At 45.4% G+C, this 16,181-nt stretch overlaps 2 protein-coding genes across 3 annotated transcripts in view; one reads left to right on the forward strand and one right to left on the reverse strand.

Moving 5' to 3' along the window:
- Positions 1 to 12,487, reverse strand: part of LOC134449294 (toll-like receptor 13) — a 197,562-nt gene extending 185,075 nt beyond the window's left edge. The window contains exon 1 of one of the 2 annotated variants that reach the window (XM_063199158.1): positions 11,780 to 12,487. The gene's annotated coding sequence lies outside the window, so the exon portion shown is untranslated. Of the gene's footprint in view, positions 1 to 11,739 lie in introns of both variants that reach the window. The other variant, XM_063199157.1, reaches the window with a different exon arrangement.
- On the forward strand, positions 214 to 16,181 carry pdp1 (pyruvate dehydrogenase phosphatase catalytic subunit 1). The gene is made up of 5 exons (XM_063199160.1): positions 214 to 353; positions 6,809 to 7,014; positions 8,218 to 8,502; positions 9,784 to 9,999; positions 13,544 to 16,181. Exons 2-5 carry the CDS (start codon positions 6,823 to 6,825, stop codon positions 14,393 to 14,395), a joined length of 1,545 nt encoding a protein of 514 aa, XP_063055230.1. The 5' UTR covers positions 214 to 353; positions 6,809 to 6,822; the 3' UTR covers positions 14,396 to 16,181.

Below are 16,181 nucleotides of genomic sequence, written 5' to 3' on the forward strand. Positions count from 1 at the left end.
TAAAATAAAAACAGTTAATGGGCTGTATGGTCACAACCAGCTCTTTGAAAAATACTTTCCTTCAGTGGGTGTGTATTGACAGAACTCATCAGTCATCATGACAACGACAAGCAAGGAGCATAATCAGATAAGCAGCCAGTTTCTAGCAGGCCAGTGCGCTGTGGGACATCCGCTGTAGAACGGGTTAATGGAGTTTGCGCGCATCCGTGGTGACGCTCTCGGTGCGAGGTGGGCCAATCAGCGCGGCCCGGTGTGAGCACACTGCAAGCAGGCAGGATGAAGGTGGACAGAGCCCCTGTCCTCTGAGCTTTTGCGATTATGCGTTGGGACTATTGCGGTACTACACAGACAAGGTAAACGAAATTGATTTTCTACACTATTTTTGTAAATACCACGGGTGCTTTATGCTGTCTTTATACTGGCGCCCCTCCTAGATAGGCTGTTTGATGTGGGGTGGCCCGTGACTCATAGTAGCAGGATGGCTAGTTGACACTTTGATGTTAGCTTAGGGTGGGTGGCATTTCACAGTCGAACGAACTGAAAGGCGTGTCATTAACAATCAAGAACCACGGGCCTTATCAGTTGCGTTCGCATGCTGTGCTGGTTATTTTCGGATGAAGGTTTGCTCGTCACATAACCTCAAACTTGTGCGTAAAAGTAAACAATATGGTAACCAGAACGCGTAAGGATTGTTGCGCTTTATACCGCTGAATTGTTTAGCCCGTTAACAGAATCTAATTCCTGGTTTGTGTCTGATCATTTTTCCTGAATTGTGTGTTTAAACTGAGCGTTTAACATCGGATGGGTGGGGTCACGTTTAATTAGCTAAACAGCTCTAGTTTCATGACTGGCTTTGGCGTGTCAACTACACGTCCCTCCGTAAGCTAGTTATGCCTGGCCAAAGCGCTTGGCTTGAAACAAGCGTATGCCATAGCGCTACAGGTAAAGGAGGGCTAATTATATCTGACAGGGGTCGTCTGTGTGTTGGTCAGCGGACTGAATGTCAAGAGCCCGTGTAGCAACCCAATGTAAGTAGGCTGCCGGATGTGAGTGCCCGGATATCCGCCCGAGTATTTACGTCTATTTTACCTCAGCTACTCGATTTCGGTCGTGTATTTACGACAGTTTAACCTCAGCTACTTGATTTCGGTCCGATTTGAGTCTGACTGAAGATGGAAGGGACATAGGTGCCGTGCGTAAAGAGCCCACAGCACATCTCCGTTTCGGCGACACCAGAGAGTTCCTTGATCTCCTAATCAAAAGAATAGGCCCGGTGACCCATAACATCAAAATAATAAAAATTATATATAAATTATATATAAAATTATAACTTAAAACCGAATTGATTTGGGTGTGAAAATTAAACTGTCTCAACCGGGCACCCAAAGGGAATCCATCAAAAGATAACGGCGTTACTTTCTCGTCGGCATTATTTTGTTTTTATTATCCAAGAGAACTGAGCTGAAAACTGCGACAGTCACCTTCCACAGTTCTAGCTGCTCTGAAGCACGTGCGTGTCTAAGCAAATCATCCTGCCCATTCGCAATGTTAAATAAAAAGTTTTGCACAAGACTATAGCCTAAAATAGACACACTGTCACAGACAGAATAGCCCGTTTCGGAAGGCATTAAAGTCACGAGTTTACCCAGTCTAAATGTAGCTAGCACTCGAGAAGTTTCTGAGTTTTACTCCTTACATTAGTGAAACATAACATCAGGATATCCTACAAGTTAAAATAATAGGCTATCTGGGCATATCCTTCTCTTTGAGTTAGAAAACAGCAGCTATGCCGCATATTGTGTAGTTATTATTTGGTGGTGCAAAAACAACACGCGAAACCATGCCGCATATTGTGCCATTAGTATTGGTGATACCGAAACAACAAAGCCAGATTGGTGACTAGAGCCTGCCTAGTACATTTAGACATAGCCTACTCATTTGATTGTGCCATGTACATTTAAAAGTGTCAGTGCAGAATTAAACTGGGCGCTGAATATAAACATTGGAGCCATTCTAGAGGCGCGCGCACGCTCTTATTTCTGTATGATATGAAAATATCCCAAAACGGTCACATCAGAGGACCTTCGTGGTGGAGGATAGCCTACTTGCGGCGGGGGCCGAGACCGAGTTGTTACGGGACACTCTTAATATTATTTAAGGGACAGACCATGCTCGATACTTTACCCGGTCTAAATGTAACACTCGAAAAGTTATGCCACATTGTGCAGATTATTTGGTGATGCCAACCACACGTGAAACTAGGCACATTGGAGACTACAGCATATAATTTAGAAATAGCCTATTCATTTGATTGTGCTACGTAAACGTAAAAGTGTCAGTACAGAATCAAACGGGACGCTGAAATATTGGAGTCAGTAACTTCGTGTCCGATGGATATTGTGCAGATGTGTGCGCGCGCGCACAACTAATTTCTCTCCCATCTCTTTGCTAATCAAGCCTCCGATCTCCAAAAAGACACGGGCACTCAGGATAACTGTTTACACTAGCTGTTTAAATAATGTGATGCACGTTCTTCATGACATGGCATGGTTTGGCCACCCTAAATTCAACATGACTGCATTCGCACATAGCCTATCGTTAAAACATCCATGATGGAATTGTCACTCTTAATGTGCAAGTATTGGATATGAAAAAAATATCCTAAAACGGTCACAACACCAGAGGACCCGTGGTGGTGTGGTGGATATTTGCGGCGGGGGCCGAGACGAGTTGTTACGGTAGGCTACAATCGTATTATAGAGGGGACAGTCAGGCGACACAGCGCGACTCACATAGGGTAGCTGTGGTGCTTGTAGCAACCCAATGTAAGTAGGCTGCCGGGTGTGAGTGCCCGGATATCCGCCCGAGTATTTACGTCTATTTTACCTCAGCTACTCGATTTCGGTCGTGTATTTACGACAGTTTAACCTCAGCTACTTGATTTCGGTCCGATTTGAGTCTGACTGAAGATGGAAGGGACATGGGTGCCGTGCGTAAAGAGCCCACAGCACATCGCCGTTTTGGCGACACCAGAGAGTTCCTTGATCTCCCAATCAAAGGAATAGGCCCTGTGACATCAAAATAATAATAACAAATTATAAAATTAAACTATAACTTAAAACCGAATTTATTTGGGTGTGAAAATTAAACTTTCTCAACCTGGCACCCAAAGGGAATCCATCAAAAGATAACGGCGTTACTTTCTCGTCGGCATTATTTTGTTTTTATTATCCAGGAGGACTGAGCTGAAAACTGCAGCAGTCACCTTGCACAGTTCTAGCTGCTCTGAAGCACGTGCGTGTCTAAGCAAATCATCCTGCCCATTCGCAATGTTAAATAAAAAGTTTTGCACAAGGCTATAGTCTAAAATAGACACTGGAATAGCCCGTTTCGGAAGGCATTAAAGTCACGAGTTTACCCAGTCTAAATGTAGCTAGCACCCGGGAAGTTTCTGAGTTTTACTCCTTACATTAGTGAAACATAACATCAGGATATCCTACAAGTTAAAAGAATATCTGGGCATAACATTTAAAAGTGTCAGTGCAGAATTAAACTGGGCGCTGAATATAAATATTGGAGCCATTCTCCCTCCGTGTCTAGATACAGTCAGAGGCGCGCGCGCACGCCCTTATTTATATGAAAATATCCTAAAACGGTCACAACATCAGAGGACCTTCGTGGTGGAGGATACTTGCGGCGGGGGCCGAGACCGAGTTGTTACGGGACACTCTTAATATTATTGAAGGGACAGACCATGCTCGATACTTTACCCGGTCTAAATGTAGCCCTCGAAAAGTTATGCCGCATAGGCCTATTGTGCAGATTGATGCCAACAACACGTGAAACTAGGCACATTGGAGACTAGAGCCTATAATTTAGACATAGCCTATTCATTTGATTGTGCTACGTAAACTTAAAAGTGTCAGTACAGAATCAAGCGGGACGCTGAAATATTGGAGCCAGTAACTTCGTGTCCGGTGGATATTGTGCAGAGGTACGTGTGCGCGCGCACAACTAATTTCTCTCCCATATCTTTGCTAATCTCCGATCTCCAAAAAGACACGGGCACTCAGGATGACCGTTTACACAAGCTGTTTAAATAATGTGATGCACGTTCTTCATGACATGGCATGGATTGGCCACCCTAAATTCAACATGACTGCATTCGCACATATCGTTTAAACATCCATGATGATGGAATTGTCACTCTTAATGTGCAAGTATTGGATATGAAAAAAAGATCCTAAAACGGTCACAACACCAGAGGACCCATGGTGGTGTGGTGGATATTTGCGGCGGGGGCCGAGCCCGAGTTGTTACGGTAGGCTTATAGAAGGGACAGTCAGGCGACACAGCGCGACTCACATAGGGTAGCTGTGGTACCGCAAAGCATTCCTGATGGCGGAAATGAATGCAAATGCATGCAAATACTCGGGCGGATATCCGGGCACTCACATCCAGCAGCCTACTTACATTGGGTTGCTACAGTGCCGCAAAGCACTCCTGATGGTGGAAATGAATGCAAATGCATGCAGATACTCGGGCGGATATCCGGGCACTCACATCCGGCAGCCTACTTACATTGGGTTGCTACAGGCTACAATCGTATTATAGAGGGGACAGTCAGGCGACACAGCGCGACTCACATAGGGTAGCTGTGGTGCCGCAAAGCATTCCTGATGGTAGAAATGAATGCAAATGCATGCAGATACTCGGGCGGATATCCGGGCACTCACATCCGGCAGCCTACTTACATTGGGTTGCTACAGCCCCGTCGGCAGTGCTAAATTTAACGTCATGCATCCACGCAAGCTGGCTGGGTCGAGCGGGGTGGAGTTGTAGTGGAGAATCTAGCTCGTAACACTTTCCATCCACAGAAGAAAGCATGGGGATTTTTGGGAACTGTAATTTCCCCGCTGTATGTCAGTCACAACATCAAACCAGAAAGTAACTTTTGACATGCGCATTTGCTCCAACTTTGCACCATTTCCCATCGGTGGTATGCAGAGCGCACTGTTTACCTCTTGCACGGCATCTTTATCACTGCATGCAATGCCTACTGTATGCCACCTCTTAATTGTTTTAATGGGGCAATATAACGCCTTGAACTATCTGTTAGGATTGCAACAGCACTTAATTGACAGTCTTCTGTTCTGTCTCTGTCACTCTGCATAAGGGAGTGAAGGGAAGAAAAAAAGTGCACACATCCAAATCAAATATAATCTCAGGTGCCAGAGAAGTGCTGCAGGTATTGAAGTCAAGTCACATTTATTTGTAGAGCCAATTTTCATACACAGAGAGGAACCCAATGTGCTTCTCAAACAATAGAAATAAAACCATGCAAATGTGGAATCAAGACAAAATACAAGATGGTAAAACAAAAATAAAACGATATCAACAAAATTAAACTTAAACTTTACAATGGTGAAACAGTGAGTGCAAGGTAGGTACTGGTAGAGGGAGATGCAATTAAAAGAATAAAACAATAATACAAGTGTGAATCACAGGAACACATCTGCAAAGAGCATGGTCTCGATTTAAACATGGGTAGGGTGGGTGCTGTTTTAATGTGCAAGGGAAAGGAGTTCCAGAGGCTGACTGCATGAAAGCTAAAGGCTGCCTCTATCTTTTTGGTGTGTGAGTGGTGGGTTGAACCAGTTTGACAGATTCTGCAGATCTAAGAGGTCTGGGTGGGCAGTGAGTGGGTCCTTGGGCATTAACTTAAGTGATTTAAAGACGAGCAATAAGGCTTTAAAATCTATTCTGTAAGACACTGGTAACAAGAAGTGGGCTTTTTTTGTTCTGGCACAAATGTTTGTTGTGTTTTCTACATGCAGACATTTTGTTTACAGACAATTATTGTTTATGCATTAATTATTAATGAGAATTATTTATGAGAAATAATGTGAGTAATGGGTAACAAAAGCGCTGAGCAAAATATTAGCTAGCTAGGATATTTTTGGATGTGAAGCTGAGCTCTGAAGCACTTTACATTACAAAACCTAACATGCAATTCCACTCAGTGGTTCATAATATCTCATAGATTAAAAAAGCTGAAAAAAGCTGTCAAATAACATTATGTAAGACTCATGTTTGTGTGACTGACTTGTGTTGAAGGAGGTACAGTAGGTCAAAGGTGTCATTCTTCTGTGGATGTTTTCGAGGATATAAAGACAGTACTCTTCCCATCTTGCAGGTTGAGGTGCGATGCCATATTGTGTTGATAAGTTCAGTGGTTTTCTCATTCGACTAAGTTGACATGCCAGAATTCAAATACACATTGTAGTTCAGAAATGCTTTGTTTAATCTTAAATCTATTAAGTTAAGTTATCATTACATCTTTTGAATAACCCATTATGAGTAGTCTTTACTCCTTACAGGGGCATTTTAAACTGCTTTGCAAAAATAATTTAATTACTGTACTGCTCAACTGAAACCTCTGCATTACTGAAACTGAAAGGTGTGCCCTGACAACGACCTAGGCCAGACGCAACCCTTGGTCCTCAAGGGGAACAGCCTATGCGATTTACAGGGGTTGGACAATGAAAATGAAACACTGTCATTTGGGTGTGGGAGGTTCCATGGCTAATTCGGACCAGCCTGTTGGCCAATCTTCATTCATTGCACCAGTAAGAGCAGAGTGTGAAGGTTGAATTATCAGGATAAGATCACAGTTTTGCTCAAAATAACACAACGGCTGTCTAGCCGTCCTAGTGATGCAATTGAAGTGATGAGACCAGCTGAGATCCTCTTTGATGTTGCTTGTGTGGGTGAATAAGAAACATTCTCTCTCCTGTTCTTTCCACAGCTAGTTCAGCCATCATGGCGGCGACCTCTCACCTCTGCCGTGTGTGGCGGGGTGGAGAGCTGCGCAAACTGCAAGTGTCATCGTGCCAACTTCTGCCCTCCTGTGCCAATCACAGCGCCCACGCGGTGACGAGATGCCCGCCATTATTGTCGAGACGTTTCAGTGCCTCGGCCCAGCACTGCAGCTACATGCTGACCCCCCCACAGGTACCGTAGTCTGCACACACACACACACACACCACAAACAGACCCACATGAGTGAGGCCCCACTGCTTATGTTCAGTGTAAACACAACTGAACAGGCAGGCCTATTGAGTGTTGTCTGAGGGATCATACATCTCTGCATTGGCTGCTCTCTCAAGCAAATATTACACGTCTTTCCACCATTATGCTCATTATGCAAACAATCACAAGCTCATTGGAGTCCTGCACAATACACACTCTTGAATATTCAAAATATTTAAACTATTCATTCTTACTTTTACATTACATTACACTTAGCTTACACTTTTGTCCAAAGCGACCTACAGGTATTTAGGTACTGCTTACAGTCCCTGGAGCAATGTGAGGTTAACTTAAGTGCCTTGCTCAAGTGCGATTCAGCCATGGATGACGGTGCTGGTAAGGGTGGGATTTGAAACTGCAACCCTCTGATCTTAAGGCCAATGCTCTAACCACTGACAGTCATCTAGGTCTACATTTGCAAATATAATATAAAAGTAAAATAATGTTCCACTGCTAATGTGACAAAATGACAACTAGGTTCCAAGCTTCAAAGTTTGTTATTTGCAGTCACGTTGTGGTGGTGGTGGAACATTTCTCCCATGGTCCCCTCTCTCCTCAGGTGTATAGTATCATACACATAAGCTGCTTTCGGTAAAAGTTTCTTGTGAAATGCATGGTAATGTAATGTTCCTCTCTTTATCTTTGTAAAGTACATTGAGTTGCATAGTGTATGAAACGCTTCATGAATAGATCTGCCTGGTCTTACCTCTGTATCTCCTGTCTACCTCAACTCACAGAGTATGTTTTTGCACAGTTGTCTACCCCAACTGTTTTTGCACAATTGCCTTTTTATTTTTTCTGTAGTTTTTATTTTTCCCTCCCTGACTGTTACCTGTGTTATAACAAGGGTGCAATTTGTTGGGGGGGATGGCGGGGATTGTCCCCCCTTCTGGTCCTGATATCGCTACTTTTTCTACATGATTTTATTACAGTTCAATGTAATTCCATTGATATTAATTAAAATCTGAAACGTATCCCCCCTTCTGGTTTTTCGACAAATCGCACCCTGGTTATAACTGTGTGTTGAAATGTCCATGTGGGCATTATGTGTACTATGCACTTTTACATCTTAATTTCTTCCCAGTGATCAATAAAGTTACTCTACTACTCCTCTCTCCTCTTTAGGTGAACAGCATCCTGAAAGCCAACGAGTTCAGCTTCAAGGTGCCCGAGTTTGACGGCAAGAACCTGAGCTCGGTGCTGGGCTTCGAGAGCAACCAGCTGCCGGCCAACGCGCCCATCGAGGACCGGCGCAGCGCCGCCTCCCTGCTGCAGACGCGCGGCATGCTGCTGGGGGTGTTCGACGGCCACGCTGGCTGCGCCTGCGCCCAGGCCCTCAGCGAGAGGCTCTTCTACTACATCGCAGTCTCCATGCTGCCCCACGAGACCCTGCAGGAGATCGAGAACGCTGTGAGTCATAGCTGTCACAGGCCAGCATAGCATTAGTACTGATGTAGTTGCATTGCATTGCATTGCATTGCATTGCATTACATTACATTGCATTGCATTGCATTACATTACATTACATTACATTACATTACATTACATTACATTGCATTACATTACATTACATTACATTACATTACATTACATTACATTACATTACATTACATTGCATTGCATTGCATTGCATTGCATTGCGTTTGGCAGATGCTTTTATTCAAAGCGACTTCCAATCGAGGACATAATCATAGCATCACTTTATATTAGCACATGGTTAAGTAGAGTATGCACATTCACACTCACACAACATGCCTTAGGGCAGTGGTTCTTAACCTGGGGTGCGGGCACCCCCTGGGGGTGCGCAGAATTTTGTTTGTGTTAAGGTTGCGACTAAAATTCTGCTAGCAAAAATTATAATTAGGCCAAATCAAAACCATATTAAAACACATTTTGGTCCCCATGTAAAGTATTGATTTACAAGTATGTCTCAAACAGAATCATTGTAATTAATAACTTAAATCACTTTTAGTGCGTATACACATGTAGAAGTTTGGGTTGGGGGTGCGTGGCTCGTCTTGGGCACAGGTAAGGGGGTGCGTTAAGAACCACTGGATACCCTGGGTCTGGGCCAGCTCAGGCATTAGTGCAGTAAACCAAAGATTGTCACCAAAGAGAAGAGTCTTTACTTGCTTCGAGTGGTTGTGCTGATGTAGTAGTGGTTGCTCTTCTATTGCATCGCCGTCTCCATGCTTCTCCACGAGACCCTTGATAAGCTCGAGACCACTGTGAGTGATGTCAACTTTAAAAGGCTACAGGCTGTCAAAGCATATTGATATTGATGTTGAAGACTAAACTGCTCTTTATGAACATTTGGGTGCTGTAAGGCTTCTTATACAGTAGTATCGTATCGTCCTCCCAAATAAGTAATCAAACTCATCGCTGTCTCTATGCTGTAACACTGCAGGAAGTGGAGAACAGCCCAAGTGAAAATGGCGGCAGTAGGCCAGAGCCAGACTAGCGCTGGTATTGATGTAGAAGACTGTAGACTGTAAAAGTGTAGCCCAGTAAACTAGACCCTAGTGGCCGACAATATTTGAACTAGCGGGTTTGTGGTGTTGTTTCGGCATGTTCCAGTGGACAATGGGCAAGCGTCTCACCCCTTTCTGCAGTGGCACAAGCACTACTTCAGAGTAATGGTATGTCATTGTCTGTTGTTTCCGCTTGTGTGTGTGTGTGTGTGTGTACCAGGTGGAGTCTGGGCGAGCGGTCCACCCCTTTCTGCAGTGGCACAAGCACCCGCATGACTACTTCAGTCGCGAGGCCCAGGCGCTCTACTTCTCCTCACTGCGGACCTACTGGCAGGAGCTGCTGGACCTGGGTTGCCCCGGCGACCAGCCCACCGTCAGCGAAGCACTGGTCAGCGCCTTCAAGCGACTGGACAACGACATCTCACTGGAGGCACAGGTCAGTCAGACATTGTGTGTGCGTGTGCGCGTGCGTGTGTCCTACTGACACTAGACAACATTTCTTTGGAGGCCGAGGTCAGTCAATCCACCTATGTGTTTGTGTCTTACTGAGACCATGGAACCGCTAGGCAACATTTCTTTGAAGTCAGAGGTCAGAGGTCAGAGGTGTGTGTGTGTGTTAGTGTGTGTGTTAGTGTGTGTGTTTGTGTGTGTGTTTGTGTGTGTGTGTGTGTGTGTGTGTGTGTGTGTGTGTGTGTGTGTGTGTGGTGTGTGTGTGTGTGTGTGTGTGTGTGTGTGTGTGTGTGTGTGTGTGTGTTAGTGTGTGTGTTAGTGTGTGTGTTGTCCAGCAGCCTATTATGCAATCCGTATCCGGCATCTCTCTGGACGCCAAGGTCTGGCCAGGCCTGGTCTGGTCTTCCGCCTCTGTCCTTTTTGGTCTTTTAGACAAGCTTAATAGACTATTAATAGACAGGACAGTTGAGAGGGTGACAGGAATCTAGTGGGGAGAGACGGACGGGGTCGGATTGGCAAATGACCTGGGCCGGAATCAAACCTGGGTCGCCGGCGTAGCAGCCCAGTGTACTACTGTTAGAGCTACGGGCTTCCTTCTCTATTTTCTGAAGATTCTCCTTCATCAATCAAGAGTTTAGCTCAGGTGTGTCAAACATAAGGCCCGGGGGCCGGATGCGGCCTGCCAGATGGTTTAATACGGCCCCAGACTAGAAGAAAAAAAAAGAAAATGCGTAAATCTCGTGCCCACTACGAAGGTGCTGCAGGTGGCTAACATTTCAGGTTTCAATACTTGAGAACGACTTTTTGCCCGTTTTGCTCGGCATTTACAGGCAATGCTTCACATATATCCACTGGCATCCACCTCAAATGTTTGACTAGCTATGTGATTCTGATATGAAGCAGAGGTTTGCAATATTTTGCTATTCTGTTACTGGTCCGGTCCAAATCGACTGTGTGTGGCCCCTTAATGTGTCCAAAATGAGTTTGAACGGACTGGTGGAGCTGTTAGCAACTGGGCTTCTTCCTCAGCTTGATGGTAGTTTTTTTTGGTCCTCATCCAACTTGGAACTTCATCAGTAGTCTGGTTGATGTAACAGGGAATGCCTCTGGCAACCTGAGAAGGCTTGTGGGGGGGTCGAACTGGGTGAGGTGTGTGTGTGGTGTGTGTGTGTGTGTGTGTGTGTGTGTGTGTGTGTGTGTGTGTGTGTGTGTGTGTGTGTGTGTGTGTGTGTGTGTGTGTGTGTGTGTGTGTGTGTGTGTGTGTGTGTGTGTGTGTGTGTGTGTGTGTGTGTGTGTTTACCAGTGTAAGGGCAGACTCATTGAAGGTCAGACTTACTCCTTCTCCTTTAGCCAAAGGAGAACAATGCTCTTTTTTTAAAGTTTTAATCTTAAGAGACATTTTGAAAGCTTGTTGAGAAATCAGAATATCACTTTAGCAATTTAACTTACATTATTTATTGACTTTCTTTTCCTGTTGAAGCACTGCAGAAAATGACTGTACTGACTTTGCAATCAAGTTTTAAGTTTGTGAAATCTCGTTCAGATGTTAAAACAGTGAGGTGCCGAATGAATGAATTAACTTCTTAGTTGCATGCAGCAACTATATATTCAGCTAGGTCTTTCGGTCCGTCCATCCGTGAAATAGAAACCGGTTTGCTGACTTTTTGCACGTGTTGACCTTCTGTAGGTTAAAGGCCAACTTCCGATAAAACTCAGTTTTACTCACTCCTTTCGAAGATCGGACGGTCACCCCAAGTTAAACTCACTTGCAAGGCTCTCATAGCGGTGCGTCAACTCTCCTGGCTGTGTTTCCCGGTGTTTCCCAATTTACATCAATAATGCAGAGAAACGAGCGAATCACGAAAGCCTTTCTGTGTTTCGTCACGTCGAAAGAAGGCGTTGCCCACAAAGGTTTATATCGACCCATTTATCTAAAAACATGTCGAGTAATTTTTTCTGCTTGTTTTCAAAACAAGCAACGTCTGGTGGTCCGAAACATAGCTTAGCTTAGCTATCAGCTGGTTGCTACTCTCAGGTACACACACAGCACAAAGCCTCATACATAAAGCCTGCTCACTCCGGTTGCTCCGTGCCTACAGCTCGCCTAGGGGTCGCTGTCGAAAGAGCACAGCCCTGAATGGAGCCTGCACGCCTCCGTTGGCGCCCCTATAGTGCAGTACCATCCGGGGAAGTGGCGACTCTGTTTCCCATTACATTCTCTCCCAAGGCTGGAGGACTGAGCCAATCAGAGACGCGTTTCTTTGAGAGCAGGAGGAGTGAGCCAATCAGAGACGCATTTCCACGAGAAACACGGAACACTCTCTCGTTTCTCCACAAGCCACCTTGCCAGCTTGCAAAAACGTCTTGAAACAAAGCAACCAGAACGTTTTTTAAAACAGGACCAACGCGTAACACATTCAATAACAATTGGGAACACGGCAATATTAATTAAATTACGTTGAGAGGCGATCTTTAAGGTCCATGATTTGGCCACTAGACCTCCCCCTTGTGGAGGCTCTGTGCATGACATCAACATTCGGTTACGTAAATGAATCACTCGGTGGAGACAGCTGGCCTTTGCGGAGCCTCCCTGTCAAAATACCAGTTTTGTCGCTAATTTTAGAGGGAATCCAGGACATGGCCGGTGTTGTGTTCCTTCAACTTTTGCATGTGGTAAACACCTTAGCTTAGGATGGCAATCCTCAGTGTTTCACTCTGCTTTTATTTGTGCCATTTCTCAACCAAATCATTTTGAAAGGGCTTAAAACGGATATTTTGACTGGTAATAAGGTTAATTGCTCTTAAAGTAATCCTTAGTCATAAATCTCTACAATATCTGACTTGGGAAAAGGGGGTATTTAGCTGGGGTGGAATTATGACCCACTGGAAAAAGGAAGCAAAATATGTTTGTCTGTGAATAGTTAATGGCTGTTTATATTCAGTCATCACTGTGTGTCTGTGCTCGCTTTGCCCCCTCCCTCAAGATGGGAGACCCCAATGCCTTTCTGCCCTACTGGGTTCAAACTTGAAAATGTATCAGTTTGTCATAATTGTAATGGTAGGTTGTGGATATTCAGCCTTCAAGAAGCAAATAAAGATTCTCCTCTATAGTGACTATCTACTACACTAATGCTTGAGCTGCCCTATCCCCATGCCAGACTTTTGACATGATGTGTATGTGTGTGTACTCTACTTTTTTTTTTTTTAAAGCAAAGTAAACCTTCTTTGCATCTGCACTTGTTCTGTATATTTCCTGTGCTTTTTGTATCTGCTAGTGATGTTGGCTATGATTTATGTCCTCGTTTGTAAGTCGCGTTGGTTATAAAGCGCTGCTAAATGCAATGCAATGTAATGTAATATTCTGTTGATTAGTTTGTGTGTGCCTTACCTCTGTCAGGTTGGAGATCCCAATGCCTTCTTGCACTACTGGGTGCTTTGAATAGCACAAACGGCACATAAAGGGCCTTCAAACTAATGGTAGGCTATTATCTGATCACCATGTGTATGTGTCTGTGCGTTACTTCTGTCAGGTTGGCGACCCCAATGCCTTCCTCCACTACTGGGTGCTGCGCGTGGCCTTCTCAGGGGCGACGGCGTGCGTGGCCCACGTGGACGGTAACGACCTTCACATCGCCAACGCCGGGGACGGGCGCGCCGTGCTGGGCGTCCAGGAGCCCGACGGCTCCTTCACGGCGCACACGCTCTCCAACGACCACAACGCCCAGAACGAGGACGAGCTGACGCGCATCCGGCGCGATCACCCGCCCAGCGAGGTCAAGACGGTGGTGCGGCAGGACCGGCTGCTGGGCCTCCTCATGCCCTTCCGCGCCTTCGGCGACGTCAAGTTCAAGTGGAGCATCGACCTGCAGAAGCGCGTGCTGGAGTCGGGCCCCGACGCGCTGCACGAGAACGAGCACACCAAGTTCATCCCGCCCAACTACCACACGCCGCCGTACCTGACGGCCGAGCCCGAGCTCACCTACCACCGCCTGCGGCCCCAGGACCGCTTCCTGGTCATCGGCTCCGACGGCCTGTGGGAGACGCTGCACCGGCAGGAGGTGGTTCGCGTGGTGGGCCAGTACCTCACCGGCGTGCACCAGCAGCAGCCCATCACGGTGGGCGGCTACAGGGTCACCCTGGGCCAGATGCAGGGGCTGCTGCTGGAGCGCAAGGCGCGCGTCTCCTCCACCTTCGAGGACCAGAACGCCGCCACACACCTCATGCGTCACGCGGTGGGCAACAACGAGTTCGGCACGGTGGACCACGAGAGGCTGTCCAAGATGCTGAGCCTGCCCGAGGAGCTGGCACGCATGTACAGGGACGACATCACTATCATCATCGCCCAGTTCAACCCCCACGTCCTTGGAGCTCAGCAGAGCTGAACACAGATTGTATGTAGCTGGGGCGCATCATGTACAGGTAACTCCATCACCATCATCAGCTGAATGCAGATGGGTCTGCTTATAGGGGGACAATGTCACCATCACCCAGGTCAAACTCCCATGTCATAGGAGCAGCTGAAGACAACTATGGCTGCTGTGTGCCATAGGGACATTCAACTGCGCTAAATATTCAGACTCACACACTTACTGTATGACACCCACACACCTATAATGCACAGACACAGACTCTAGATTAACATTTTTCTTTCGTGTGGGTGGTGTCGCGCAACAGGAAAGATTGTGCCTCGAGTGAGTGAGTGAGTGAGTGAGTGAATGAATGTGTTTGAGTGAGTGAATGAATGTGTATGAGTTGGTGGTTATTGAAACAGTAAGAGTGCCAAAGTAGTGTAAGCGTACCGCCATGCGTGTATGTACAGCAGGAAGGGCACAGTCTGTTTAAAATGCGTTTGTTCCATGAGCTGCAGGGGAATGTATATTGTGTGTTGCGTGTGCATTTGTTTTTCGCACTGGCCTTTTGGATTGTAAACAAGGGGCACTGCTGTGCTATTATGTTATCTGGATAATCTGCTGTTACGTTACTCAATGCCAACACACTCCATTTCTTGTGTGAAACTATTGTAAATGTGCATGAGTGGGTATGCTTCTTTTATTTTTGCGGTGGTAATCTTGTTTGCCAAATTCCGAGGTCAAAATTCAGGTGACGTTTTACCTGATATCTCAACAGGGTGTGGAAATGAAGTATGTTGAAGGCTAATCAGTCACTTACAAGCTTCTGGAGTTACATTTGTTCGGCAGCCTGTATTGTACACAGGATGGTGATTTCAAATACCTGGTTTACCGACTACAGTCATTTGCGAATCTCCAAATAGAGGAGCGCCCTACATGCCTTGCAGAGTAAAGCCATACCACTCGTCCTCTGTAAGGTCTCTAAATGAATCTGCTAACTTTGGCACAGTTGTCAATCCCGGGTTCAGAAAGGAAAAAACATGCCACAAATTTGACCCCAATCATGTCTTAATCAGCTGATTGTAACAAGAACTTAAGACAGGTAGACCAGGCAAGTTATGTCTTCTGAACCACGGTTTAGATGCCTCTGAAGGCATTAAGCCATTTACTTTGGAATTCTCCAAGTTTCTGAAATGTCCCTCTGGAGAGAGAGAGAGAGAGAGAGGATGATCGAGACAGTACTGTAATATGAGGTTTCACGTTCTCCTATGGGAAATGCTGTATATCCTCCCCATGTATTTATGCACATGTTAACGCACACAGACAGGGGCAGATGTTTTAAGGTGCTGTTTGTAATTTTTAGTTGTGGATTTCCAAAATGTATGCTGCCCATTTACACATGTGATCTATTTTCATATTATTACTGGTTTAACCAGAGTGTCTTGCAGCCAAAGATGTCTAGGACTTGTCATTCAAAATGGCGTATTGGTTGTATATATTTCTGGAAAAGATGACATTTTAAGAATGGTCAGCATGCATTTTGCAAATGCACAGCTACAAAAAAATTACACAGTGATACATTTAAGTATCTAAAGGAAAGGCTGCATGGGTCCTCTCAGTGGCACAGACACTGACGCACAATATGTTTGACAAGATTACCGTACATATCTCATCTAAAACTATATTATAATCTCTATTTAATGAAGTCCACTGAGGATATATCTGTCTTTAGCCCCTCTCATGAGGTTTTCATCTGAGTGAGTGGAAGACACTCCTTTTTTGTAACTGTTTTATTAAAACATATAAAAAAAAAATTGAA

Source organism: Engraulis encrasicolus, chromosome 5 (genome assembly GCF_034702125.1).
Source record: "Engraulis encrasicolus isolate BLACKSEA-1 chromosome 5, IST_EnEncr_1.0, whole genome shotgun sequence".
Classification (NCBI taxonomy): domain Eukaryota; kingdom Metazoa; phylum Chordata; class Actinopteri; order Clupeiformes; family Engraulidae; genus Engraulis; species Engraulis encrasicolus.

Coding starts and splice junctions, on each gene's coding strand:
- pdp1 (XM_063199160.1), top strand. CDS start 6,823: ATGGCGGCGACCTCTCACCTCTGCCGTGTGTGGCGGGGTGGAGAGCTG. Junction 7,015..8,217: donor ACATGCTGACCCCCCCACAG/GTACCGTAGTCT, acceptor TCTCCTCTTTAG/GTGAACAGCATCCTGAAAGC. Junction 10,000..13,543: donor ACATCTCACTGGAGGCACAG/GTCAGTCAGACA, acceptor TACTTCTGTCAG/GTTGGCGACCCCAATGCCTT.